Source organism: Oryctolagus cuniculus, chromosome 18 (genome assembly GCF_964237555.1).
Source record: "Oryctolagus cuniculus chromosome 18, mOryCun1.1, whole genome shotgun sequence".
NCBI lineage: Eukaryota > Metazoa > Chordata > Mammalia > Lagomorpha > Leporidae > Oryctolagus > Oryctolagus cuniculus.
In genome coordinates this window covers 7,863,492-7,891,412 of record NC_091449.1, presented here as the reverse complement: position 1 = coordinate 7,891,412, position 27,921 = coordinate 7,863,492, and the positions used below count along the sequence as shown (strand labels likewise).

The 27,921-nt window shown below is 63.8% G+C and overlaps 1 protein-coding gene across 2 annotated transcripts; it reads left to right on the top strand.

Annotated features, from left to right (window-relative positions):
* The first annotated feature begins 39 nt into the window (after positions 1-39).
* PRR12 (proline rich 12) lies at positions 40-26,797 on the top strand. 2 transcript variants are annotated; one of them, XM_070063058.1, is made up of 14 exons: positions 40-588; positions 2,046-2,158; positions 3,032-3,193; positions 3,283-6,587; positions 7,050-7,683; positions 8,358-8,854; positions 16,562-16,678; positions 16,829-16,962; positions 17,139-17,626; positions 22,170-22,295; positions 23,038-23,135; positions 25,048-25,194; positions 25,573-25,668; positions 25,857-26,797. In XM_070063058.1, exons 1-14 carry the CDS (start codon positions 503-505, stop codon positions 26,001-26,003), a joined length of 6,150 nt encoding a protein of 2,049 aa, XP_069919159.1. In that variant the 5' UTR covers positions 40-502; the 3' UTR covers positions 26,004-26,797. The 2 variants fall into 2 exon arrangements, with proteins under 2 accessions (XP_069919159.1, XP_051696613.1); XM_051840653.2 differs by having other exon boundaries at positions 7,029-7,683.
* Positions 26,798-27,921: the final 1,124 nt, after the last annotated feature.

Here is a 27,921-nt window from a genome sequence, read left to right as displayed (position 1 = left end):
CCCGCCCCCCTTCCCCTCCCCCCTCCCCCAGCCGCCTTGTGCAAAGATGGCTGCACCGTGAGCGCAGCGGAGGAGGAGGCGGCGGCGGCGGCGGCGAGAGAGCGAGCACCCAGCGCCTGCACCCACCCCGGGGCGCCCGGGACGCCCCCTCCCGAGCGCGCGCCCCCCCCTCTCTCTAGCAAGCGCCGGGGCAAAGGCGGAGACAGCGGGGTCCCTCCACCCCCCTTTCCCTCCTCCAGGGGGAACCCCCTTCCCCCCGCCTTGGCTCAGCGGCTGCACCCCCCCTCCCTTGCCCGCCCCTCCGCCCCTGTCCCCTCCCTCCCCCCCGCCCGGGGCCTTCCCGGGCCTTCGGCGCCTGCAAAGAAAAAAAGAGAGAGAGAAAGAGAGAAAAGGGGGGGAAAAAAAAAGCAGTAGCGGAGGGAGCGGCGGCGGAGGAGAGCGCGCGCGCGCCCCCTCCCTCCCCCTCCCTCCCCCTCCCCCCAATTTCCACCGCGGCCAATTCATGGACAGGAACTACCCCAGCGCCGGCTTCGGGGACCCGCTCGGCGCCGGGGCGGGATGGAGTTACGAGAGGTCAGCGAAAGCTAGGTAAGGAGCTGGAGAAACGGGCCGAGGGGTGGGGGCCCCAGCGGGCCGGGCCGGGCCCGCCCGGCGACGCGTGCATCGCAAACTCCCCTCCGGCGTGCAAGGGAGCGGCCTCCTTGGGTTCGGAACAACGCCGCCGCCCCAGTTTGCAAATTGCAAACTCCTCCAAAGCCAGCTCGAGCATGCAAAGGGGAAAATGGGGGCGCAAAACAATTCGGACGGGAAGGCCTTGGGAAGGTGGGAGGGACTGGCTGAGCCAAGGCCTGGACTTCCCTCCATCCCCGGATTCCCGGCCTGCGGACCCCTCCCCCCCGGCGCCCCGGGCCCTGCTCTTGCAAAGGTGGGCAGGGAAGGAGAATTAGGAGCAGATCTGGGGGCGCGCACCCCCTCCCGGGTCCTATTGTTCCGGGACTGAGCGAGGCCGCGCCACTGCCCCCCCACCCCGAAATTCCGCGCGCAGAGTGGGCCCCGGGCCCCGCCCCCTTCCTAAGCTGGGGTTCTGTGTGTGCAAGGGGGGGGGCCCTGGCATTTCGGACACGCCCCCTCCAACTCCCCCACCCCCACCCCAAAGACAGAGAATCTTAGTTGATGGGGAGGAGTGCAGTGTTTGCCCAGTGATGGGGACCAAGGCAGGGAGTCACAGCTTTCCCGTGTGTGTGTGTGTGTGTGTGTGTGCGCGCGCGTGAGCCCGGGCCTGTACATGCGTGGCTGGCAGCGTGTTCACCTGTGATCCGCCTCTGTCCTGCTCCAGACCCGTGGAGTCCTCATTCCTTACCTGCCCCCCCCCCCACACCTACCCCTGGATTTCCCAACGTGGTCGGGCAGAACCCTAAAGGTGTCTCAGGATTTTGCACGTGGACTCCTCGCTCTGAGTTGGGTACCCCTTTGCACACATACCTCCCTGCCTTTGCAACCTCAACCTCAGGGGATGGAGGGCATTCATGTTCGCACTTGTACCTGGTACTTTCCCCAGAGCCTGTGCCCTCCCCACCCCCACCTCCCAGCCCCTGCTGTTTGGGGAACAGCCCACCTCCTGCTCCCAACTGAGTCGGCTCAGAGCCCACACGGGGCGACCACGTGCACCTCGGGGGTCACCTGCGTGCGGGGAGGGGCGGGGGCCTCCTAGCAGGTCCGCCACACCTTTGAGCTTCTGCACGCAGGACACTTCCTGTCACTTGCTCCCTCTGCTGTGTGTACCTCCCCGGTGTGCATGCCTGTGTTTTCAGAGTGAGGCCACTTGGGCTGCATTCGCCCGACGGGGCTCTGGAGTGGGGTCTGCACTCCGAATTCCCGCTTTGGAGAGCAGGGTTTCTTAGGATACCCCCCCCCCCGCATCCTCCCCTCACCCCACCCCCCGTGTCAGCTGGAAGGGTCCCCTCAACCCCCCCCCAGGGGATTTCTGGGGCTCCCCTTTCAGAGGGCAGCTGGGGGGGACACTGATGTCATCCCCTTGCCCCCAGCTTGGTCTATGGCAGCTCCAGGACATCGCACCCCGAGACGGACATCTTACACCGCCAGGCCTACGCGGCCCCCCACCCACTGCAAAGCTATGCCACCAACCACCACCCGGCAGGTACGGCCCCCGTCCCGCCCCACTCGGCCGGGCCCTCCTTCCGAGGGAGCTGGTTGGCTGCTGAAAGTTCCGCCCCTCCTCATTGGCCGTGCCCTGAGCTGTGGCCCGCCCCTTGCTGTCTCGCCTCTGATTGGATGCCTCTGAGGCTGCGGGTGTCTCCTTAATTTCACGCAGGATTCGTCCGGCCCCGGCCCCGCCCCTCTTGCTGCCATTGGCCGTGTCCCATCAGCTCCCAAATCCCACCTTCTCTTCCAGTCTTTTCCGCCTCCCCGCAGCCCACCCCAGCCCTCCCGCGCCGGGTTCGCCCCATCCTTTCCCGGTGCTCTCAACGCTTTCTTCCTGATTCCGCTTCCTCCTGATTGGCTCCAGTCCTTTGGCCCGCCCCCGGGCCCCCCCAGGATTTACCTATCGGCGTCGTCTTCTGTCCCTTGGCTTTGCCTGCGGGACTTCTGATTGGCTCCCCTCCTCTGATCCCACCCCTCCCCTTCCTGGAGGGACCAGCAAGGAGACCGGCCTCTCCACTTTGAGCCTTGACCGTCCCTGTGGTCCTCCCCATGTCTGTCGCTGGACCCCGCCACCTGGGCGTCACCTCTGGGACCCGTCCTCCGGCCCCTTGCTCCCTGCAGCTGTCCAAAGCCTTTGGCCTCCCCTCCCTGTGGCTTCCCGGGTGACAGCTCCGTCCTCGCGCCTCGGACCACAGAGTCCCACCTGGGCGCCCCATCCCTCTCCCCAGTCCCCCTTGTCTTGGTGCTGACCACTTTCTCCTCTTTTCAACTTCCTGTTTTGGTTCCTTCCAACCCTGAATCATGATCCTGCCCTGTGCACCCCCCGCCCTCGGCTGACGCTACACCCCCCCTTCCCGTCCCTGGCCAGGCCTCTCCGGACTCTTCGACACTGGCCTCCATCACGCGGGCTCAGCAGGGCCCGACGCCTCCGTCATGAACCTCATCTCGGCCCTGGAGTCCCGGGGCCCCCAGCCTGGCCCGTCTGCCTCCTCTCTCCTCTCCCAGTTCCGCAGTCCTTCCTGGCAAACAGGTAAGCCTAAGCCGGGCGGCCGGCTCTGGAGGGCCGCGGCGGGGCCGCCCGCGGCCTGCGATGACGCTGGCCCTCTCCACCGCCCTCAGCCATGCACACGCCAGGCCCCACGGAGCTCTTCATCTCGGGCGCCCTGCCGGCTTCCAGCAGCTTCCCGTCTTCCTCCGCCCTGTCGGCTTACCAGCACCCGGCTTCCTTCGGCAGCCGCCCGTTCCCGGTGCCCTCGTCCCTCAGCCTCCAGGATCCTCCCTTCAGCCCCCCCGCTAACGGGCTCCTGTCCCCCCACGACGTGCTGCACCTGAAGCCCTCCCAGGCACCCACGGTGCCTTCCTCCTTGGGCTTCGAACGCCTGGCAGGGGGCGGCGTCCTGGGGCCTGCTGGCCTTGGCCCAGCCCAGACGCCCCCTTACCGCCCTGGACCCCCAGACCCGCCTCCGCCTCCCCGGCACCTCCCAACTCAGTTCAACCTGCTGGCTTCCTCATCCGCCGCCACCGAGCAGCCCTCCCCACAGCTCTATAACTTCTCGGGGGCAGCCCCAGGCCCACCGCCCCCTGAGCGGGCCCTGCCCCGCCAGGACACCGTCATCAAGCACTACCAGCGGCCAGCCAGTGCCCAGCCCCCACCGCCCCCGCCACCAGCCCACGCCCTGCAGCACTACCTGAGCTGCGGGGGTAGCTACCCCTCCATGGGCCACCGGGCCAACCTGGCCTGCAGCCCCCTGGGCGGCGGGGAGCCCTCCCCAGGCGCCGGCGAGCCCACCAAGGCTGGTCCCAGTGCCGCCGCCGCTGGGGCCTCCGGCCGGGCCACGGGCCCCGAGGCTGCTGGAGGAGGTGGGGCTGGAGGCGGTGGTGGCGGTTACCGCCCCATCATTCAGTCCCCGGGTTACAAGACCGGCAAAGGTGGCTACGGAGCAGCTGCCGGGGGGGCCACGAGGCCCCCGCCACCCCGCTCTACTGCCACGCCCAAATGCCAGAGCCTGGGGGGACCAGCAGCAGCCTATGCCACCGGCAAAGCCTCTGGAGCTGGTGGGGCAGGGGGCCAGGCCTATTCCCCTGGGCAGCCCCAAGGGCTCCTGGGACCCCAGGCCTACGGGCAGGGCTTTGGAGGCGGGCAAGCGCAGGACTTGAGCAAAGGCCCCAGCTACTCAGGGGGTCCCCCGCAGCCTCCCAGCGGCCCCCCACCTCCCGGACTAGCCACGTGTCAGAGCTACTCCCCGGACCAGCTGCAGGGGCAGCTGTATGGGGTGCAGGGCGAGCCGTACCCCGGGCCAGCTGCCCACTCCCAGGGGCTGCCCACGGCGAGCCCCTCGCTCAGCTACAGTACTGGCCATTCCCCGGCACTCTCGGGCCACGGGGGCGGCTGGGGACCCAGCTCCCTGGGAGGCGGCGGGGAGGCCAGCCCATCTCACATCATCCGCCCTCTCCAGTCCCCGCCTGCCACTGGCCGCCCACCTGGAGTTGGCTCTCCAGGAGCCCCTGGCAAATACCTGAGTTCAGTGCTGGCGTCAGCCCCGTTCCTGGCTCCCCCAGGGGCCGGCAGCTATGCAGCCGGAGCAGGTGGCTATAAGGGCAAGGGCGATGGCTCAGAGCTGCTGGCCGGGCCTGGCGGGCCCCCTGCTGAGCGCACGGAGGATGAGGAGTTCCTCATCCAGCATCTCCTGCAGGCCCCCAGCCCCCCTCGGACCTCAGGGGCGGACGGCCTGGTGGGCGAGGACGGGTCGGCGGATGCCTCCAAGGGACTGGGGGGGAGTGGCGGGGCTGGGGGCCCGCCGGGCACGCCCTACGAGTTGGCCAAGGAAGACCCGCAGAGGTACCACCTGCAGAGCGTCATCCGCACCAGTGCCAGTCTCGACGAGGGGGCCACTGCGGCCCTGGAGCTGGGCCTCGGCAGGCTGAAAGAGAAGAAGAAGGGTCCGGAGCGGGGCGGCGAGACTCCCGAGGGGCTGGCCACCTCCGTTGTCCACTATGGGGCCGGCGCCAAGGAGCTGGGCGCCTTCCTGCAAAAGAGCCCCCCGCCGCCGCCTCCCACCGCGCAGCCGGCGCAGCCCACCCCCCACGGCCTCCTCCTGGAGACCGGGGGCCCTGACCTTCCGCTGGTGCTGCCCCCCCCTCCCCCACAGCTGCTCCCCTCCGTCCTCAGCCACGCCCCCAGCCCCTCCCCCAGCGCCCCCAAAGTCGGGGTCCACCTGCTCGAGACGGCCACCCGAGACGGCGCACCCCAGCCGCCCCCGCCGCCGCCGCCGCCTCCGCCACCCATGCCCCTCCAGCTGGAAGCCCACCTCCGCAGCCACGGCTTGGAGCCTGCAGCCCCCAGCCCTCGCCTGCGCCCGGACGAGAGCCTAGAGCCGCCAGGGGCCATGCAGGAATTGCTCGGGGCCCTGGAGCCGCTGCCCCCGGGGCCTGGAGACACTGGCGTGGGCCCACCTAACTCCGAGGGCAAGGACCCTGCCAGCGCCTACCGGAGCCCCAGCCCGCAAGGCACCAAGGCGCCCCGCTTCGTGCCACTCACCTCCATCTGTTTTCCCGACTCATTGCTCCAGGACGAGGAGCGAAGCTTCTTCCCCACCATGGAGGAGATGTTTGGGGGAGGGGCAGCGGATGACTACGGCAAGGCCGGGCCCCCCGAGGACGAGGGTGACCCCAAGGCGGGCGCCGGGCCTCCTCCGGGTCCTCCCGCCTATGATCCCTACGGGCCCTACTGCCCGGGTCGGGCGTCCGGAGCCGGGCCGGAGACACCAGGTTTGGGCCTGGACCCCAACAAGCCCCCGGAGCTGCCCTCCACGGTCAACGCGGAGCCGCTGGGCTTGATCCAGAGCGGGCCCCACCAGGCGGCCCCGCCGCCCCCGCCGCCCCCGCCGCCCGCGCCGCCGGCCTCGGAGCCCAAGGGCGGCCTCACCTCGCCTATCTTCTGCTCCACCAAGCCAAAGAAGCTGCTGAAGACGTCCTCTTTCCACCTGCTGCGCCGCCGCGACCCGCCCTTCCAGACGCCCAAGAAGCTGTACGCCCAGGAGTACGAGTTCGAGGCGGACGAGGACAAAGCCGACGTCCCCGCCGACATCCGCCTCAACCCCCGGCGCCTGCCGGACCTCGTGTCCAGCTGCCGCTCCCGCCCGGCCCTCTCTCCTCTGGGGGACATTGACTTCTGCCCACCCAACCCGGGCCCTGACGGCCCCCGGCGCCGGGGCCGCAAGCCCACCAAAGCCAAGCGGGACGGCCCGCCGCGGCCCCGCGGGAGGCCTCGGATCCGTCCGCTGGAGGTGCCCACCACGGCTGGGCCGGCCTCGGCTTCCACGCCCAACGATGCAGCCAAGAAGCCCCGCGGTCGGGGGCGTGGCCGGGGCAGGAAGGCCGAGGAGGCAGGGGGCGCTCGGTTGGAGCCCTTGAAACCGCTTAAGGTGAGGGGCGCTGGGGCTTGGACGTGGGTGAGCTGGGAGGCCCTGGCTTGGGAAAAGAAAGGGTTGGGGGCTCCTTGGTGGGGGGTGGGGGTGGGCGTTTGAATTGAGGGCATTGAGTAGGGGGTTATGTTCCTAAGACCTATGAGGATATGGGTGTGGGAGCTGGGAACTGAAACCATTTGGTTGCAGGCTAGGGGCTGGGGCTTGGGTTTTTAGGTTCTGGATCCAAAAGGATGACCAGTGTGGGTGGGGTGGGGGTCTGGGGAGCTGAACCCCAGACTGCGAGCAAAGAGAGGGTCCCATCATCCTGGAGCCAGCCAGGGGCTGTTAGGTGTGAATTCCGGGCACCGCAGGGCGAGAGTGGGAGCCTGGGCTCAGTGGGACTCGCGGTTGAGGGAGGAGCGTCTCCCAGGCCCTGACTCCCACCGCGCCCACGTGCAGATCAAGCTGTCTGTGCCCAAGGCCGGCGAGGTTCTGGGAGCTTCCTCGGGAGATGCCATGGCGGGCGCCGACCACAACAGCCTGGACTCCAGCCTGACGCGGGAGAAGATCGAGGCCAAGATCAAGGAGGTGGAGGAGAAGCAGCCGGAGATGAAATCGGGCTTCATGGCTTCCTTCCTGGATTTCCTCAAGTCGGGCAAACGCCACCCGCCGCTCTACCAGGCCGGCCTGACGCCCCCGCTCAGCCCCCCCAAGAGCGTGCCAGCCCGGGGCCTGCCGCCCCAGCCGCCCGCCGCCCCCGCTGTGCCACACCCCCAGCCCGCCAGCGCCTTCGGGCTCGGGGGCGCCCTGGAAGCAGCCGAGAGCGAGGGCCTGGGGCTGGGCTGCCCTTCACCCTGCAAGCGGCTGGACGAGGAGCTGAAACGCAACCTGGAGACCCTGCCCTCCTTCTCCTCGGACGAGGAAGACTCCGTGGCCAAGAACCGGGACCTGCAGGAGAGCATCTCGTCTGCCATCTCGGCCCTGGACGACCCGCCCCTTGCTGGGCCCAAGGACACTTCCGCCCCAGACGGACCCCCCTTGGCCAACACATCTGTGGTCCCGGGGCCACCCCCCCTCCTGGGGCTCCCCAGTGCCAGCAGCAACGGCACGCCCGGTGAGCGCTGGGAGGTGGTCTTGTGGGCAGGGCAGGGACTTTAGGTTGCTGAGGTCATCGGGTACTGTCGTGCAGTGTGGGCACTGCTTAAAGGAGTCTGTCCGCTCTTCACCTTGCAGGTGAGGTAGATTTGCATATTCATGATGGAGGGCAAACAAGTGCTGGGGGAAGGTGCATCGTTTTTGCTAAGTGAGCTGGCAAGGGAACTGGGTGGGCGCTGGAGAGGGTGGAGGTGGGGAAGGGCGGGACAGGCTGCAAATGGTGAGGACTGAGGTTTCGAAGCAGGTGGGGTGGGATGCGGGGCCGGAGAACAGCTCTAAGAGGTCAGTGATGAGTGACGGGGGCAGGGCGGTGTCTGGGGGACAGGGTACCATCTGGGTGCTGTTCTGCCTGACCTTGGACAGGAATTGCAGGGGAGGTGTAAAAAAAAAAAAAAAAAAAAAAGCTTGTGGCTCTGCGGGGGTTGGGGAGAGGGTGTCCGTGGTCCCAGACTGGTGGACAAACCCTGGAAGGAAGAAAGGCAGGGCTGGGCCCATGGCTCAGGGGCTCCACGGAGCCTCTCACGAGGGACCTGGAGGTGACAGGAGGGCCGCTGGGGCCCCGAGTAGGGACAAGGGGACAGGTGCCCGGGGGAGCACGCCTGGTACCCACGCCTGACGCCCCTGTCTCCCCAGAGCCCCCGCTGCTGGAGGAGAAGCCGCCGCCCTCCCCGCCTCCTGCCCAGACGCCTCAGCCCCAGCCACAGCCACAGCCCCAGCCCCAGCCTCAACCTCCGCCGCTGCCGCCACCGCCGCCGCCAGCCCTGCCCTCGCCGCCCCCGCTGGTGGCCCCCTCGGCCAGCTCCCCACCCCTGCCGCAGCCGCAGCCCCCGCCACCACCACCACCACCGCCGCCGCCGCCGCCGCCACCAACCTTGCCCTCCCCGCCGCCGCCAGCGCCCCCAGCGCCCCCAGCGCCGCCAGCGCCCCCAGCCCCTCCCGAGGAGCCGGCTGCCCCGTCTCCCGAGGACCCTGAGCCGCCTGACGCGCGGCCCCTGCACCTGGCCAAGAAACAGGAGACAGCGGCCGTGTGCGGGGAGACGGACGAGGAGGCGGGCGAGAGCGGCGGCGAGGGCATCTTCCGGGAGCGCGACGAGTTCGTCATCCGCGCCGAGGACATCCCGTCGCTCAAGGTGAGTCCGGGCCCCGCGGGGCGCTGCTGGTGCGTCGCGGGCGCGGGTGCACGCGCCTGCTCCAAGGTGGTCGCTCAGGCCTCTGCATTGAGTGTGTGTGCGCGCGCGCGCGTGTCTTCCTGTGTTGCTTATTGCGGAGGGGAATTCTGAGAAGTGAGTATCGCGGTTCCGAGGTGTGAACACCACTAAGGCTGCTATAGTGTGGCAAGGTCCGGCTGTGTCCTCCATGGCTGCTCCCGCCTTGATGGCACAAGACAGTTGTTAACATGTATCCCACCCGCCCTGCAGTAGGTACAGTAGCCAAGCCTTCCCGGGCCTCTGATACAATGGAGCCAGCTGAGGGAGACAGGCTGCTTTGTCCTTTGTGCCCTCATGGTGGACGTGGAAGGCCCAGGCATGTGACCGGTGAATGGAACAGCTCACCGGTTGGGAATGCTGGCCGTGGCAGGCCTGGTCTTGCGCTGTGGACAGTCCACCCACTGTTTCCGGCTACCCTGCCGCAGGGATTGGCAGAGTCTGCCCCCCCACCCTGGGGAGGGGGACTAAATCCGGCCACTACCTGTTTTTGTAAATAAAGTTTTATTGGCGCGGAGCCACAGTCATTCATTTACGTATCTTTGGAGTTGGTCTGAAAAGTCCCCAGTGGCCCCCACCTTGCCCATGCTGGAGCAGGCGTGACCGCTGTCGAGTGACCTGTCTTGTGCTCGGGTCGTTGGGCGGACAGCTGGCCAGAGCGATGCTGTGAGAGGTGCCTGCTGAGGGCAGGGGACGCCAGCTGCCCGTGGAGGGCTTGTGTGGGTGTGCAGTGGTCAGAGGTCACTGTCACCTGATGGTGGCACTGAAGGCTGGGTCGGTCTCTGTGCCATCTGCTGTCAGTGACTGTGGGTGACCAGGCAGGTCACCTCGTGTTCGCGCGGGCAGTTCCTTCTGGTTTATGCATGGAGAAGATTGGGCGCTGGCTTACTTGGGGGGCACTTCTCAGGGCACGTTCTCCTGCAGTGCTGTGTGCGAGGTGCACGGAGAGCAGGTTTGCCCTTGTTATTCTGCCTCTGTTTTACTGTGGGGAAAGCAGGGCGACTGCGAGGACGGAGCCCTGTGTGCCCAGTACCATCTCCTGGCCAGCCCCCATGGCCACCAATGCGACCCTTTCACCTACATTTTACCTTCATTTTTTATTTTTATTTTTTAGATTTTATTTATTTATTGGAAAGTCAGAGTTACACAGAGATAGACGGAGAGGGAGGGAGGGAGGGAGAGAGAGAGAGAGAGAGAGAGGGAGAGAGAGAGAGGTCTTCCATCCGCTGGTTCACTCCCCAGTTGGCTGCAATGGCGGGAGCTGGGCTGATCCAAAGCCAGGAGCCAGGAGCTTCTTCCGGGTCGTCCATGCGGGTGCAAGGTCCCAAGGACCTGGGCCATCTTCTACTGCTGTCTCAGGACATAGCAGAGTGCTGGATCGATGCCGGCACTGCAGGTAGTGGCCTCACCCCCTATGCCACAGCGCCGGCTCCTTTACCTTTTTTTTTTTTTTTTTTAAGATGTATTTATTTTGGGGGGGGGAGGGAGGGAGGGAAAGAGAGAGAGAGATCTTCTATCCACTGGTTCTGAAGCCAGGAGCCAGGTGCTTCTCCTGGTCTCCCATGGGGTGCAGGGCCCAAGCACTTGGGCCATCCTCCACTGCACTCCCGGGCCACAGCAGAGAGCTGGCTTGGAAGAGGAGCAACCGGGACAGAATCCGGCGCCCTGACCAGGACTAGAACCTGGTGTGCCGGCGCCGCAGGCAGAGGATTAGCCTAGTGAGCCGCGGTGCCGGCCAGGAGATAGATGCATTCTAAGGCTGACTGCTGGGTGGAGGACACAGGGCCTCAGCCTCCAGTCCAGCACCCACTGTGTCCCTGATGCCTCCAGTCTGTTGTGTCTCTGGCCCGGCCACGTGGAGCCCAACAGCTGTGCTTGCTGCTTACCGCCCTGTGTGCACTGTCTCATTACAGTCTCAGCGTTCTTCCTTTTTTTTTTTTTTTTTTAAATTTATTTGAAAGGCAGAGTTACAGAGAGGCAGAGAGAGAGAGGTCTTCCATCCACTGGTTCACTCCCCAGATGGCCCCAACGGCCGGAGCTGGGCTGATCTGAAGCCAGGAGCTTCTTCTGGGTCTCCCACGGGTGCAGGGGTTCAAGGACCTGGGCCACCTTCCACTGCTTTCCCAGGCCACAGCAGAGAGGTGGATGGGAAGTGGAGCAGCTGGGACTCGAACCGGCGCCCATACGGGATGCCGGCGCTGCAGGCAGCAGCCTTGCCTGCTCTGTGGCCCAGCGCCGGCCCTGAACTTGGTCGTTTTGCCTGCAGAGTGCAGCTGCCCGGCGTTCGTGTATTCCCTGTTGTGCAGTGCTCACTGCGGCCTCCGGGCTGCAGCTGTGGGAGCCTCTGCTTTCCCTGTTTGACACAGCAGGAGGCAGGCCAAGCAGCTCCCAGCTTCTCGCCCCCATGCACAGGGAAGGAGACAGGCTCGGCTGTGAGGGGCGCAGGAGCCCATGCCACTGGCACCGAGCTCAGCTCTGTAGACAGTGGTGGCATGGACAGCAGCTGGCACGGCTGGGTGCCCGGTGTGGGGACATTCGCCGGCCCCATTTCACAGATGAGGAAGTCCACGCTCCTCCGTCCGCGGGCGGGTGCCGAGCTGGGATGGAAGCCAGCGCCATCTGACACCGCTTCCCAGCTGGCACAGGGCGGCAGAAGGGGCCACGCGAGGCTCCGAAGCTTAAAATACAGCTCAGTGTGTGCTGGAGTGGGGGCCACACAGCCCGTGCCTGAGCCACCCGTGCAGGTGCCTGGCACCCGTCTGCGGGCCTGGATGTGGCGCACGCTGGTAGCACGGTGGCGAGCCCTGCGTTCGGTGCTCCCCTCACTCGTTCGAATCCCACCCGCTTCCGAGCCGGGCTGGGATTGAATCTTCTGAGCCTCAGTCTGCCAAACTGTGAAATGGGGTTGATGGGCTTAGCGCCTGGCTTGTCCGGAGCTGGGATGGCTCATGCCGCCGTCAGAGGTGCCGGGGCTGTTTGTCCCTGTCATTCCGCTCGACGATCTTGGGCACGTCTGTAGTCCAAGGCTTGGCAAGCTTTTTCTGCAAAGGGTCACATCCAGTGCGGCTTTGAACTGTGAGCTCTTATGGTCTCTGACACACATTCTTTGTTGTTGATTTTTTTCTTTTCCTTCTTTTTTAACAATCCTTTCAAAATGTAGAAACAACTCCTAGTTCAAAGACTACAGAAGCAAGCTATGAGCCGTTCTGGTTGCAGAAAAGTGACAATTCAGTAGAAATGCCTTGTGCCCCACGTGTGTGACTAAACTTTCTCACTGCCGCGTTTCCAGCAAGTGAAAAACACACAGTTGGAATTAGCCATAGGAATGTGTTTTATTTAAGCCAACATACATATCTAAAATGTCATCTTGACACTTAAGTTGATACAGGGTTATGTTGATGCGGGGTTAGTGCTGTGACGTAGTGGGTAAAGCCGCCACCTGTGTGCTGGCATCCGACACGGATGCTGGTTCAAGTCCTGGCTGCTCCACTTTCGATCCAGCTCCCTGCTAATGCACCTGGGAGAGCAGTGGAAGATGGTCTAAGTGCTTGGGCCCCTGCACCCATGTGGGAGACCCGGAAGAAGCTCCTGGCTCCTGGCTTTGGCCAGACCAATCCTGGCCATTGTGACCATTTGGGGTGTGAACCAGAGGATGGAAGATCTCTTCTCTCTGTCTCTCCCTCTTTGTAACTCTGCCTCTCAGATAAATAAGGTAAATATTAACAAAAAAGAAAAAGGAAAACTACCATTTTTAAATGTTCAATATTATTAAGATGGAAAACACTAAGACATTTTGTGTTCAGTTTTGTGTAGTGAATCTTCAAAACCCAGTGTGTGCTTCACAGTGGGAAGACGTGCGGGTTGGACCGACTGCGTCTCAGGGGCTGCAGAGCCCCCCTTGTCTCCGGGGAGAGGCTGCTGTCTTGGGTAGCGCAGGGCTGGCTTCCTGGCTTCAGCTTCCACGTCTGCAGAGTGGGAGTGGCCATGTCCACTCTCAGCTCCGTAGGGTTGCTGTGAGGGTCATGGGGGCGGGTGTATGCCCCAGTCATGTAAGAGCTGACTGGTGGAGCAGAGTGTGGAGGGACCGGGGCGGCTTGTGCAAAGGCCCTGTGGCAAGGAACAGCGTGCATGTTTGTGGTGTGCAGGGGTGCAGAGCACTGGGAGGCTGTGAGTGCTGAGCTGGATGGTGGATTTGTCCCGGTGAGAAGACACTGGGATGTGTGTGCTGCTAGGGCCCCTGGCCAGTGGCAAGGGAAGGGGAGGAGAGGAGGCGTCCAGGCCTGGAGGGCAGTCGGCCCATCGCTTCTGTCCTGTGACCCACTCCCCTGTCAATGGGACCCTGCTGCTGCTTCATTAGTACCGTGCCTGGGTGCTCCTAGCTCACTGGCCTGCATTCCTGCCTGTCACTGCTCAGACTCTCAGGAGAGAATCTGATTGGCTAGCTCTTCACCAATCAGCCGCACCTTTCATTGAGTAGAGGCTGTGGGTAGGTCAGCGTCCCTAGAATTGGAAGTGGGAATGGTCAGCGATATGCCTGACCTGAGGCGGGGCAGGAAGGGTGGGACTTGGATACTAAGTGGCCTTGACTGGGGATTGGACAAGGATGTTGCCGTGGGTAAGGCTTGGTGGCCGGGGGTGGGGTAGGATCCAGGTAGGAAGAGTGGTTTGGGGGAAGGTGGCAGGCCCAGGCAGAGGGTCCCACCCAGCTGAGAGGTAGGAGGGGCCTGCAGGGGGGTGGTCTCCCCTGGCTGGAGAACATGCCCAGGCCTCATCGCAGGCTTCTGAGAACCACAACAGGAAGTATGACCGTCGCACTGAGGGTCCCACGTGTGCAGCAGCCTGGGGCTCAGCATCCGGGCTTTGGTGGACATTGTGGCACAGCCGGTTAAGCCGCCGCACGCGAGGCCTGCTCCCCCGTTGTGGCACAGCCGGTTAAGCCGCCGCACGGGGGGCCTGCTCCCCTGTGCCCTTACTGCAGCACCAGGGTCGAGTCTCTCCCCCACCTCTGCTTCCCATCCAGGGCCCCTCCTGCTGCTGGGCATGCTGGGAGACAGCAGGTGTTGGCTTCAGAACCTGAGCCCCTGCCACCCACTGGGGAGACCTGGATAGACTTCCAGGCTCCTGGCTTCAGGGTGGCCCAACCCTGGCTGCTATGGCCGTTTAAGGAGTAAACTGGCTGATGTCGCTCTCACTCTGCCTTGCGAATAAATAAAAATGAGTGGATAAGCAGTAAAAAGAAAGGAAGTCTAAGTTTGTCTGCTGAGCTGTGAGGGTCGGGGTGGCTATGGGCCAGGTGCAGCAGAAAGGACAGGAACCTGAGGCAGGAGCTGCTCTGTGCCTGGCTGAGGCCCTGGAAGGCTTGGGAGCAGGCAGGACCAGGTCTGAGATGGACTTTCCCATCCTTTGGCCTCTGACCTCTGACTCACGTCACGGGAAGAAGGTTCTGGAGTTAGGGTGCGCCCGGCAGCTCGGCCTCATTCTCATCAGGTCGTCATAACCCCTTCCTGGGGCTGACTGAGGGTGTGGAAGCGCCAAACTAAGAGCGGGCACCCGATACTTGGCGCGCAGTCCCCGCCGTCATAGCTGGTGCTGGTGGCAGACATCACTAATCAATCCCAGGAGTTGCTGTTGCCGAGCCCAAGCCATGACCATGCTTGAAGTCAGCAGTGAATCCTGGTAGTGGCTGCATTCTTTGAACGCGTGGACCGCCCCTCGCCCATCTCTGGGCGGCCGCAGTGCCCGGTCCCCCGTCCCACTCTGTCCTTATTCGTGCTTGGCAGGGGCGTGTGTCCGGGTCAGCCCCTTCCTCATGTGGCATCCCTGCCTCCGGGAAGTATCCTTGGATTCAGATTGAATTTGAGGTCCCCCTCAGACTTGCACGGAGTCTGGGTGCGCCCATGCCTTGTGCCGTGGTGTTCGGTGCGCGAGCCTGTCTACATCCACGGCTGTCCCCTCATCCCTAGGTGCGACGCTAAGTCTGACTCACGTCCATCCATTCCCGGGCTCCTCTGGGGCATGCACAGGACTCGGGGTGCACATCTGTGTGAGTGGGGTGCGCACTGTAGCTGTCACCTGTCAGTCCCCTGCAGAGCCACAAGCCCGCCCCATCCTGTTTGCTTGTCTGTCTGTGAGGCCCTGGGGAGGGTTTTGTGGCTTTGAGGCTTCCCAGCAGGGGGCCAGGCGTCCCAGGGGCTGAGGCCCGGGAAGCCCAAGTCAAGGCAGATGGCACCGGCTCAGCTGTGTCTCCGGTGGTGGAAGGGCCGGGAGAGGGTCTCGCTCCCCCTGAACGTGCTGGAAGGCAGAGAGACAGAGGGACGCACAGAGACCGTCCATCCATTCCTCAAATGCCTACAACCACCCGTGCTGGCCAGGCCAGAGCCTCCCCTGTGGGTGCGGGGGCCCAAGCACTTAGGGCATTGGTGCTGCCTCCCAGGAAGCTGGAATTAGGAGGAGAGCCGGGACTGGAACCCACGCACTGCAGTCCTAAGTGACATCTTAGTTGCTGCGTCAAACCATCCCCAAGGGCTCCAGCCTCGCGACCTAATCACTCACCTCCCAGCAGCCCCGCCTCTTAATACTAGGACCTTGGTGGTTTGATGGCCACGTAAGAATCTGGGGGGAACACAAGGACCCAAGCCCTAACAGTGGGGAGCCCTCCCTGATGCACCCCATGCCCTGCACCTGACAAAGGCGCCTGAGTGCTCAGGGGTTGTCAGGACTTGATCCCAGAAAAGAACTGAGGGGCCCGCGTTGTGGCGCAGTGGGCTAAGCCAGCACCTGCAGTGCCAGCATCCCATAGACGTGCTGGTGGGAGTCCCGGCTGCTCCACTTCCGATGCAGCTCCCTGCTAACGGCTCTGGAAAGCAGCCGAAGACGGCCTAAGCACTTGGGCCTCTGCACCCACGTGGGAGGCCTGGGTGAAGCTCCTGGCTCCTGACTTGGGCCTGGCCTGGCCCTGGCTGTGGTGGCCATTTGGAGAGTGAACCAGCAGACGGAAGACTTCGGTCTCCTCCCTCTCTCTGTGTAACTCTGCTTCTCAAACAAACAAACAAGTACACTGTGGGTAGGCTACAAGGGGACAAGGCCAGATTCCAGCTGTGCCCAGGGCTGAGGACATCATGGGACCAGAAGGCCAGTGGATGGGCTGTGTTTGCTGATGACCCTGCCTGTTTTCTCTCTTTCTTTTAATGTTTATTTGTGTGAAAGGCAGGGTTACAGAGAGAGACAGACAGACAGACAGACAGGGGGAGGTCTTCCATCCATGGGCCACCCTCCAAATGGCAGCAGCAGTCAGGGCGGGGCCAGGCTGAAGCCAGGAGCTCCATCCGGGTCTCCCACAGGGGTGCAGGGGCCCAGGCACTTGGACCATCTTCTGCTGCCTCCCAGGCGAATTAGCAGGGAGCTGGATCAGAAGTGGAGCAGCTGGGACTCAAACTGCCAGTTGTGCTCATATGGGATGCCGTCATAACAGGGAGTGGCTCAACCCACTGGGCCACAACACTGGCCCCTCTGTGTGTTTTCTGAGGGAGAGTGGTGAAGGAGGCCAGAGGGCCGTAGTTGGGGCGGGGGGGGGGAGGTTTGGGGATGGGGGCTGACCCTGCTGGCCTGGCCGCCCTCCTCCTGTCCGTGCAGCTGGCGTTGCAGACTGGACGTGAGCCCCCGCCCATCTGGAGAGTGCAGAAAGCCCTTCTGCAGAAGTTCACGCCGGAGATCAAGGACGGCCAGAGGCAGTTCTGTGCCACCAGTAACGTAAGCCTGCACTGGAGGCGGAGACCCGGCGGTCTGGGGACGGGGCTCTCCCCCCCTGACCCATCGGAAGGGTCGGGAGCCACTGGGTGGCCCAGGGCCGGGCAGGCACCGGGGGGAGGAGCTTCCTCACGTGTCACCTTCCCTCCATAGTATTTGGGGTACTTTGGGGATGCAAAAAACCGGTACCAGCGCCTCTACGTGAAATTCCTGGAAAACGTTAACAAGAAAGACTACGTGCGGGTCTGCTCTCGGAAGCCCTGGCACCGGCCCCCAGTGCCAGTCAGGTACTGCCGGGGGGCGGGGTCCTAAGTGGGGGGGAGATTCAGTCAGGGGATGGGGACCCAGCGAGAGGGGGCTGCTTGTGTGTGGAGCTCACTAGGCCTGGGAGGGGGCACGGCCCCGAAGCAGAGACGTTGGGTTCCTTGGGGGTGCTGACTGCGGCCCCTTCTATCCCTTGCAGACGCTCTGGGCAGGCCAAGGGCCCCCCGTCGGCCGGGGCCAGCGCTGCCCCTCCCCCCAAAGCCCCAGCACCACCCCCCAAGCCTGAGACCCCCGAGAAGGTGACGTCGGAGAAGCCCCCAGAGCAGATGCCCGAGACGGCCGTTCCCGAGCCCCCCGCGCCTGAGAAGCCGTCCCCGCCGCAGCCGCAGCCGCAGCCGCAGCCGCAGCCGCCACCCGGGGACAAGGAGAAGGAGAAGGAGAGGGTGACACGCGGGGAGCGGCCGTTGAGGGGTGACCGGGGCACCGGCGGGCGGCAGACACGGCCTGAGCGGAGCCTCCCCACGGGACAGCCCGCCGCTGCCCGGCTGCCCAAGGCCCGGCCCACCAAGGTCAAGGCTGAGCCGCCCCCTAAGAAGAGGAAGAAGTGGCTGAAGGAGGCGGCGGGCGGGGGCCCGGCGGGCAGCTCCTCGGACTCCGAGTCCTCCCCTGGAGCCCCCAGCGAGGACGGTGAGGCCCTGGCAGGGTTGCAGGGAGCCGCGGGGGAAGGGGGAAGGGGCGGGGCTTGGCGGGCGGGGCTCGGGCAGCAGAGAGCTCCACTGGCCTGTGCAGGAGGGGCCGGGAGTCAGGGCATCACAGGTGACAGCGACAGCAAGTCACGGGGTCCCTGGCCCCAGCCCGTCTGCTCTGAGCGCTGGACACGGGGCAGCCTGCTACATTTTCCCAGCAGTCCCGGGTGGCGGAAGCCGTTAGCATCCTCGTAGCCACATGGGGAGACCGAGGGGCACACAGCCTGTTCCGGCGCCCTCCAGCCCGGTGCTCTTTTGTCTCCGCGTGGGAAGCTTCCGAGGGCAGGGGGAGGTGTGCACCAGTGTCCGTCCCATGCGCCCACAGGTGCTGCCGTCTCCTGTGACGTGTGGGTGCCCCTCGTGACCTCACCAGTACAACGCATGGTTTCTTTTTTTTTTGACAGGCAGAGTTAGACAGTGAGAGAGAGAGAGACAGAGAGAAAGGTCTTCCTTTCTCCGTTGGTTCACCCCCCAAATGGCTGCCATGGCCGGCACCGTGCTGATCCGAAGGCAGGAGCCAGGTGCTTCTCCTGGTCTCCCATGGGGTGCAGGCCCCAAGCACTTGGGCCATCCTACACTGCACTCCCTGGCCACAGCAGAGAGGTGGCCTGGAAGTCTTTTTTTTTTTTTTTTTAAGATTTATTTATTGGCCGGCGCCGCGGCTCACTAGGCTAATCCTCCGCCTTGCGGCACCAGCACACCGGGTTCTAGTCCCGGTTGGGGCACCGGATTCTGTCCCGGTTGCCCCTCTTCCAGGCCAGCTCTCTGCTGTGGCCAGGGAGTGCAGTGGAGGATGGCCCAAGTGCTTGGGCCCTGCACCCCATGGGAGACCAGGAAAACCATCTGGCTCCTGCTTTCGGATCAGTGCAGTGCGCCGGCTATGGCGGCCATTGGAGGGTGAACCAACGGCAAAGGAAGACCCTTCTCTCTGTCTCTCTCTCTCACTGTCCACTCTGCCTGTCAAAAAAAAAAAAAAAAAGATTTATTTATTTATTTGAAAGTCAGAGTTACGCAAAGAGAGAGAGGTCTTCCTTCCATTGGTTCACTCCCGAATTGGCCACAATGGCTGGAGCTGCGCCAATCCGAAGCCAGGAGCCAGGAGCTTCTTCCAGATCTCCCACTTGGGTGCAGGGGCCCAAGGACTTGGGCCATCTTCTACTGCTTTCCCAGGCCATAGCAGAGAGCTGGATCAGCCAGGAGCAGCCAGGACTTGAACTGGCGCCCATATGGGATGCTGGCTCTGCAGGCAGTGGCTTTACCTGCTATGCCACAGCGCCGGCCCCAACATAGGGGTTCTTAACACACATTTCTGTGAGGTTTATGAAGTATGCATGAATTTGAATTTTTTTTCACACTTAATGTTTTTCAACACTTTGCTATATGCTTTTTTTCCATTTGGGATACAGAGAGACAGAAAGTTCTCGTTCGCTGGCTCACTCCTTAAACACCTGGACCGGAAGGGGGCTGGGAGCTCCATCAGGGTCTCCCACAGGGGTGGCAGGGGCCTGCCATCCCTGCTGCCTCCCAGGGTCTGCATGAGCAGGAAGCTGGAGCTGGGAGCCAGAGTTGGGACTGGAACCCATAATCTCTGATATGGGGTATGGGTGCCTCGACCATTAGGCCAAATGCCAGCCCTGGATTGTCAGTTGTTTTGCAGCCAAAAACAAAAAAGACAAACACACACACACTTTTCTTTCGATTCCATTTTGCTTTGAATTTTGGAAATATTCTTTATGTAAGGCGCTGGCTTGCACTCAGTTACTATGTGCCACTCTTTGTTTTTTCTTTCTAAAGATTTATTCATTTGAAAGGCAGAGTTACAGAGAGAGGGCGAAAGAGAGAAAGCAAGAAAGTGAGATCTTGTATCCACTGATTCACTCCTCAAATGGCCACAATGGCTGGGACTGGGGCAGGCTGAAGCTAGGAGCCAGGGGCTGCTTCCGGTGCCCCATTGTAGGTGCAGGAACCCAGGCACTTGGGCCATCTGCTGTTGCTTTCCCAGGCGCGTTAGCAGGGAACTGGGTGGGAACTGAAGCAGCCAGGACTAGAACCTGTGCTCCCATGAAATGCCGGTGTCGCAGGCTCTGGGTCAAGCCACCACCTGTGGCACCAGGATCCCAAATGTACGCAGGTTCAGGTCCCGGCCACTCCGCTTCCGACCCAGCTCCCTGCTTACGCGCCTGGGAAAGCAGCGGAAGACGGCCCAAGCGCTCGGGTTCCTGCACCCACGTGGGAGACCCAGAAGAAGCTCCTGGCTTCAGATTGGCTCAACTCCGGGCGTTGTAGCCATTCGGGGAGTGAACAGCAGATGGAAGGTCTGTCTCTCCCTCTCTAGCTCTGCCTTTCAAACAAATAAATAAATCTTAAAAAAAATAGACCATTTGCACATTGGCTTGTTTGATCCACGTGAGCTCTGTGTCGTGCTGTGGAATTACACGTATTGTAAGGAAGAGGAGTAGGTGCTGAGTGTTAATGACTTCCCCAGTGCTGGCGTGCCCGACTCAACAGACTGGAAATGCGGGAGTCAGACGGCAGAGGGGGAAATGCGGGAGTCAGACGGCAGAGGGGAGTTCTCTTCCAACCAAGTTCCCAAGCTGGCCCAAGGATCATGGGAAATAAGCAGCTCTTTCTAAATAAAAGTTCCAGGGCTCAGAGCAGGGCCCATCCTGTCTTCTCACGTCCCATTGGCCGGGTCTTGGTCACATGGCTACGCCTAGCTGCAAGGGAGCCTGGGAGATGTAGTCTGCATTTGGCTGTGTGTGCCTTCCGCTGGGAAGTCAGGCCAGGCGGCTGCGGTAAATGCTGAGCAGATGAAGATGGGGCGAGGAAGCAGGTTCAGGGACGCCCGGGGGTGCAGATCTCGCCCTCTCGGGCCCTCGGGTTTTTTCTGTTTTTTAGGGTAGCTGCATCGAATTAGCTCTCAAGCCACCTGTTGAAACTGCAGGTGCACAGCTGTGTTGGTTCTCACGGGAGCCCTCGGGCTGGGCAGACTCACATCCCGCCCACCCACAGACCCAACCCCGTCCCCGAGCCCCCTGTGCCAGCCCCCCCCCCCCCCCCCCGCAGGGACAGCCCCGCCGGGTACCCGGCCACTGGGGCCTACCCCGCTGCTCACCGCCACGGCGGCCCAGTCCCTGGGCCTGCCCCCTGCTCTGCTCTGCCCCACAGCCCTGGCCCTGGTCAGTTGCATCTTGCCTCCCTTACGCCAGCCCTGCTGCTCTGTGCGCCTCTGTCCTGTCCCTGTGCACTGTTCGAGCTCCCTCCGTTGCTGCGTGGTGCGTTGGCCGGGCCTCCGTCTCATCCCTCCAGTCCGTCCCCCGCATGACCTCAGAGGGATAGTTCTTTTCTTTTTTTCTTTTTTTTTTTTTTTTTTTTGACAGGCAGAGTGGACAGTGAGAGAGAGAGACAGAGAGAAAGGTCTTCCTTTGCCGTTCATTCACCCTCCAATGGCCGCCGCGGCCAGTGCGCTGCGGCCGGCGCACCGCGCTGATCTGATGGCAGGAGCCAGGAGCCAGGTGCTTCTCCTGGTCTCCCATGGGGTACAGGGCCCAAGGACTTGGGCCATCCTCCACTGCACTCCCGGGCCACAGCAGAGAGCTGGCCTGGAAGAGGGGCAACTGGGACAGAATCCGGCGCCCCGACCGGGACTAGAACCCGGTGTGCCGGCACCGCTAGGCGGAGGATTAGCCTAGTGAGCCGCGGTGCCGGCTGAGGGATAGTTCTTAACACTCGCACCTGCTCCTCGGCCATGCCCCCACCAGAGGACGCACGTGCTGTTCCCGCCTGCGTGTGCAGTCTCGTCTCTGACTCGATGACTGTTTCACAGACAAACTTTACCGTCTCCATCGTTTTCCTTTATACAATGCTGCTGCTTTTAATTTTCATTAATTAATTTATTTACTTATGTGAGAGGCAGAGAGAGAGAGTTTCCATCCACTGGGTCACTCCCCAAATGCCCCCAGTAGTTGCCTTGGGCCAGGCCAAAGCCAGGACCCAGGAACTCCATCTCCGTCTCCCGTGTGGGTAGCAGGAACCCAAGTGTCAGGGCCACCATCTGCTGCCTTCCCAGAGGCATTAGCAGGAAACAGATTGGAAGGCGGAGGTGGGGCTTGACCCTGGCACTTGGATATGGGATGTGGGCTGGGCCAGAGCCAGGAGCTGAGAATCCAATCCAGGTGCCCCAGGCAGGCGGCAGGGACCCAGCCACTGGAGCCCCCCGGGGTCTGCGTTAGCAAGAAGCTGGCACTGGGGAGCTGGGAATCGAACCCGGCCACTAGAGTGTGGGACGTGGGCTGGCCCCCGAGGACGGCGCCTGCTGCCTCCCCCTGAGCTCGCGGTGGTGCCTGGAGGAGCGCACACCGCGCTGGGCTTGCCTGGCACAGCGATCTCCGTTCCGGTCTCTGGGGTTTGGAACAGGGCCTGCAGCCCAGGAGTCGCCTCTCGGGAGCTTGGAGTAATGCTCCCACATCCTGTTTTCCCGCCAGAGCGGGCGGTCCCTGGGCGTCTGCTGAAGACCCGGGCAATGCGGGAGATGTACCGGAGCTACGTGGAGATGCTGGTGAGCACGGCGCTCGACCCGGACATGATCCAGGCCCTGGAGGACACGCACGGTGAGCCGCGGCCCGGGGAGGGGGCTGAGGCTGGGCTCCCGGGGCTGAGGGAGGAGGCTGGGGCTGGACCCCTGGGTCTGAGGGAGGAGGGGCTGGGGCTGGGCTCCCAAGTCTGAGGGAGGAGGAGCTAGGGCTGGACCCTCGGTGTGAGGGAGGAGGGGCTGGGGCCTGGACCCCTGGGTCTGAGGGAGGAGAGGCTGGGGCTGGACCCCTGGGTCTGAGGGAGGAGGCTGGGGCTGGGCTCCCGAGTCTGAGGGAGGAGGGGCTAGGGTTGGACCCTGGGTGTGAGGGAGGAGGGATTGGGGCTGGACCGCTGGGTCTGAGGGAGGAGGCTGGGGCTGGGCTCCCGAGTCTGAGGGAGGAGGGGCTAGGGTTGGACCCTGGGTGTGAGGGAGGAGGCTGGGGCTGGACCCCTGGGTCTGAGGGAGGAGGGGCTGGGGCTGGACCCTGGGTGTGAGAGAGGAGGGACTGGGGCTGGACCCCTGGGTCTGAGGGAGGAGGCTGGGGCTGGGCTCCCAGGTCTGAGGGGGGAGGGGCGGGGCTTCTGGGTCTGAGGGGGAAGAAATTTGAGGACCCAGACCTGCAGGACTCTCCCTGGCTGTGATGCATTGTGGGGCAGTGGCCCTCCCAATGCCCTTGGCCCTGGTCCCTTGTAGGGCCCTGGTGCATTGTGGGCTTGGTGCACTGAGGGGCCCTGGTGCATCATGGGGCCATGGCCGCCTGACGCCCGTCCCACCTGCAGATGAACTGTACCTCCCGCCCATGCGGAAGATTGACGGCCTCCTGAATGAGCACAAGAAGAAAGTCCTGAAGCGGCTGTCGCTGAGCCCGGCCCTGCAGGTGCCTGGGGCTGGTGGGAGGGGCCCAGGGCTGGGCATGGAGGAGGCAGCGCGATTCGGACATCATGAGGGTCCCAGGCCTGGGGGGCAGGGGTCGCTGGGAGGGACCGTTCTTCTGGCCTAGCTGGGAGATGGGGTCAGGCTCAGGCTGTGGGGTGGGGGTCTCGGGTTCCCAGCAGCCCTCCAGGCCCAGAGAGGTGGGGGTGCCATTGAGGAGCCCTCGTGTAGTGCAGGGGGTTTCGCCAGAGGGCGGTCCGACGGCTCAGCAGAGCTCGGTGTGCGGTTCAAGGGTGGAGGCCGAGACGCAGCCCAGGGCAGCCGGTGCCTCCGTGGGATCTGAGGATGCAGCCCCCAGCGGAGCGGGCAGTCACGTGCGTGGCTCCCCCCGGGTGGCCCGGGGCTCGCGGATGCAGCCCCCAGCGGAGCGGGCAGTCACGTGCATGGCTCCCCCCGGGTGGCCCAGGGCTCGCGGATGCAGCCCCCAGCGGAGCGGGCAATCACGTGCGTGGCTCCCCCCGGGTGGCCCAGGGCGCGCGGATGCAGCATGAGGGCAGCTCTGAGCATTCTGAGACACGGTGCTTGTCTGCCTCTCAACATTCTGGTTGGGACATTAGCCTGGCACGAAGAATTCCGGGGAAAAACAGTGCTGGAGTGACTCGGAATTCTGGGAGAAAGGAGGCCCTGGGGTGCAGCGTGCAGGGCTGTCACTGTGCCCAGCCGCGCAGGTGCTGGGGCGAGCATCGGGTGACTCAGAGGGTTCTGGGTGGGGTCCTACGGCCCTGTGGTTTAGAGTATTAGGATAGAGCTAGAGCGGCCTGGGAGAGCATAGGAGATGCCCCGGTCCTGGGCCCTGCACCCGCGTGCGACACCCAGAAGAAGCTCCTGGCTCCCGGCTTCAGATCGGCGCGGCTCTGGTCATTGCGACCAATTGGGGAGTGAACCAGCGGAGAGAGGACACCCCACCCCCGCCCCGCCCCGCCTCTCCTCACTGTGTAACTCTTTCAAATAAAATAAATCTTTAAAAGAAAAAAAAAGGATAGAGCTAGAATTATGGGATGGAACGTGAGTCTGACTTCAGAAATTGGACTTAACAGCACTGAACATTTGAGGGTGGATGTATTCATTTGAAATCCTGATGGCAGAGACAGAGAGAGATCTGCATGCTGGTTTCCTCCTCCAATGCCCACACTGTGGCCAGGAGCCCAGAGCTCCACGTGGGTCTCCCACCTGGGCCGTCCCCTGCTGCGTCCCAGGCGCATCAGCAGGGAGCTGGATCGGAAGCGGAGTGGCTGGGTCTTGAACCTGTGCCTCACTGGGGGACGCTGGTGCTGCAAGTGCTGACTTAACCTACTGTGCCACGATTTCTGCCCCTCAGATTTTTTTTTAAGACTTATTTATTTGAAAGTCAGAGTTACACAGAGGAGGAGAGGCGGGGGGGGGGGGGGAGGAGTCCTGCATCCACTGGTCCACTCCCCAGTTGGCCACAACGGCCAGAGCTGTGCCAGTCCGAAGCCAGGAGCTTCTTCCCGGTCTCCCACGCAGGTGCAGGGCCCAAGCACTTGGGCCATCTTGCACTGCTTTCCCAGGCCACAGCACAGAGCGCGATCGGAAGTGGAGCAGCCGGGACTCGAACCGGCAGCCATGTGGGATGCTGGCACTGCAGGCGGCGGCTGTATCTGCTACTTCACATTCAGATAGCGTTTTAAACAGACTCCCAGAATTTTGGTAGGAAGTTACGCTGGTGCTGAGAATTCTGGGGTAGATGGTTAAGCAGGCGCCGAGAACCCCAGGACGAGCTGTGCCTGACCCGGAGCATTCTGGCCGTCTGTGAGGCCCAGGCACCTGGCGGCCGGGGCTCTCTCGGGTGGGGGAGCACCCAGGGCAGGGCCCACTGACCCCTCGGCTTCCCACAGGACGCCCTGCACACGTTCCCACAGCTGCAAGTGGAGCAGAGTGGGGAGGGCTCCCCCGAGGAGGGGGCGGTGCGGCTGCGGCCGGCCGGGGAGCCCTACAACCGCAAGACGCTCAGCAAGCTCAAGAGGAGCGGGGTCCGCGCCCAGGTGGGGGCGGGGCCTGGAGGCGGGTCGGGGCCGGGGCGGAGGGGCGGGGGCGGGCGGAGGGGCGGGGCGGGGCCTGGGAGGCGGGGCGGGGCCGGGGAGGTGGGGCGAGGCCGGGGCGGCGGGGCGGGGCGGGGCGGGGCGGGGCCTGGGAGGCGGGGCGGGGCCGGGGAGGTGGGGCGGGGCCGGGGCGGCGGGGCCTGGGCGGTGGGGCGGGGCCTGGAGGTGGGGCGGGGCCGGGGCGGAGGGGCGGGGCCGGGGCGGAGGGGCGGGGCCGGGGCGGAGGGGCGGGGCCGGGGCGGAGGGGCGGGGCGCCCGGCGGGAGGGCAGCTAGCTCTGGCTGGCCGAAGGCGCTGACACCTGCCCACTGCACCTGCCCAGGAGTTCAAGGTTGAGCTGGAGAAGTCGGGATACTACACACTCTACCATTCACTGCACCACTACAAATACCACACCTTCCTGCGCTGCAGGGACCAGGTGAGCCCCTCCCCCCGTGCCCGCCGCCCTGGGGGCCATCCTCCATCCGCACCACTCCGGATCCAGGGGCGCGGGCCCCCAGGTACCCCCCTCCCCCGGGACCCTGATCCCCAGACCCCCCCTGCGGCCGCCCCCAGAGGCTGGTGTCCCTCTGCCAGTGCTGTGTTTGTGCCGCCCGCCCCCCACAGACCCTGGCCATCGAGGGCGGCGCCGAGGACCTGGGCCAGGAGGAGGTGGTACAACAGTGCATGCGGAACCAGCCGTGGCTGGAGCAGCTGTTCGACTCCTTCAGCGACCTGCTGGCCCAAGCACAGGCCCACAGCCGCTGCGGCTGACCCGGCCCCTCCCCGGGGCCCCCCCTCCGCGAACCGAGAATCCGGACAGAACTGTGTCCGCAGGAGCCGTACCCTGGGCTCCCGGCACCAGGGGCGCGGGGTGGGGGGTGTCCTCGGTCAGGGTGTGTCCATGCTGCCCCCTAGGGCAGGGGTCAAAGTTCGACTCCCCCCTCCCCAAGCCCTCTCCACTCCCTCCCTGTTCCTCCCGCTGTTCGGTGTACAGAGAAATTATTTATATATATGTATAAATGTCTATTTAGTAACGGTTCCCCTCTCCCCCTGCCCCCCCCCCCGCCGCGGCCCCGCCCCTCCACCTTGTACATAATGTACAGGAAATGTCTATGTGTGGCTGACGGGGGCGGGGCGGCCTCAGAGAGCTGGGGACCCCCCAAGCCCCTCCGCAGGCCAAGATCTTTGCTAAAGGCCACTCCCTCCCCAGGGCATTCGGCGTCGGGCGGGAGGGGGAAAACGCATCTTGTTAATTATTTTTAATCTTATTTATTGTACATACCTGGGGCGGGGTGGGGGGCAGGGGAGGTGGAGGGGGGAGAAGGGTCCCCGCCCTCTGCCTCTCCCACTCCTTTTCTACGGCGGTTTGTCTGTGTCTGCCCCGGCCCCTCCCCCTGTTGTCTGGATGTGGTTCTATTTTTTATGGGTCTCCTGCCCCCTCCGCGCTCTCCGCCCCTCCCGCGGACCCCGCCCCCACCGCTCTTTCTTGGGCTTCTGTACAACTCAACTTGTATACACTGTGTACACACAACCAGCCAAACGAAAACCCGATGGCAAACACTTTACCGCCGGCTGGAGTGCCTTTGTTCTGTGGCGGCTGGGTGGTCTGAGGGCCCCCGGGGAGGTGGGGGGGGCCCAGCCCGAGCCCTGAGAGGCGGCCGGCACGAGGCCAGCCGTGGCACGTGTGCCGGCTCATCTGGCAGTGTCTGAGGACGGGGAGTCGGGCTGGGCCCTGTCACGAGGGTGCAGATGTCAGTGGGGGGCGTCCATGTGAGTTTGGGGCTGCAGGATGCTCTTGCGAGACAACTCTGGAGGCCGCGATCTCGGCACGTGGGCCTGGCCCTGTGGCTGCGGCCTCCTCCAGGCCAAGGTTTACTTTTAGATTTGAAGCATCCAGAGAGGAGAGACAGAGGGAGGTCCTCCATGCGGCGGTTCACCCCTCCAGTGGCCACAACAGCCAGAGCTGCGCCGATCCAAAGCCTGCAGCCAGGGGGCTTCTCCTGGGTCCCCCACACAGGTGCAGGGGCCCAAGCACTTGAGCCATCTTGCATTCCCAGGCATGTTATCAGGGAGCTGGATTGGAAGTGGAGCAGCTGGGACTCGAACCAGCGCCAGTATGGGATGCTGGTGCCACAAGCGGCTGCCCAACCAGCTATGCCACAACACTGCCCCCGAGCCACAGCTTTTTCAATCCTAGTCTCAGACGTTGCTTCTGCCCAGGTAGACGTCAGAAGGACGTCAAGTCCAACACACGTTCAAAGAGGGGCATTAGGGTGTACTTGAAGGGACAAGTGTGTACGGCTAAGTGTATGTTCATGTAACTGTCGGCAGTGACTGGGGAGACGGGAGCTGGCCAGCCTCTTCTTGGCTCCCTCATAGAGCTGAGGGTAGAGCTTTGCTCCTGATCCCTGAGAGTCAAAGACGGAGTCCTGTAGTCTCTCTTTAAAAAAATACATTTTTTCGGGCCGGCGCCGCGGCTCACTAGGCTAATCCTCCGCCTAGCGGCGCCGCCACACCGGGTTCTAGTCCCAGTTGGGGCACCGGATTCTGTCCCGGTTGCCCCTCTTCCAGGCCAGCTCTCTGCTGTGGCCCGGGAGTGCAGTGGAGGATGGCCCAGGTGCTTGGGCCCTGCACCCCATGGGAGACCAGGAGAAGCACCTGGCTCCTGCCATCGGATCAGCGCGGTGCG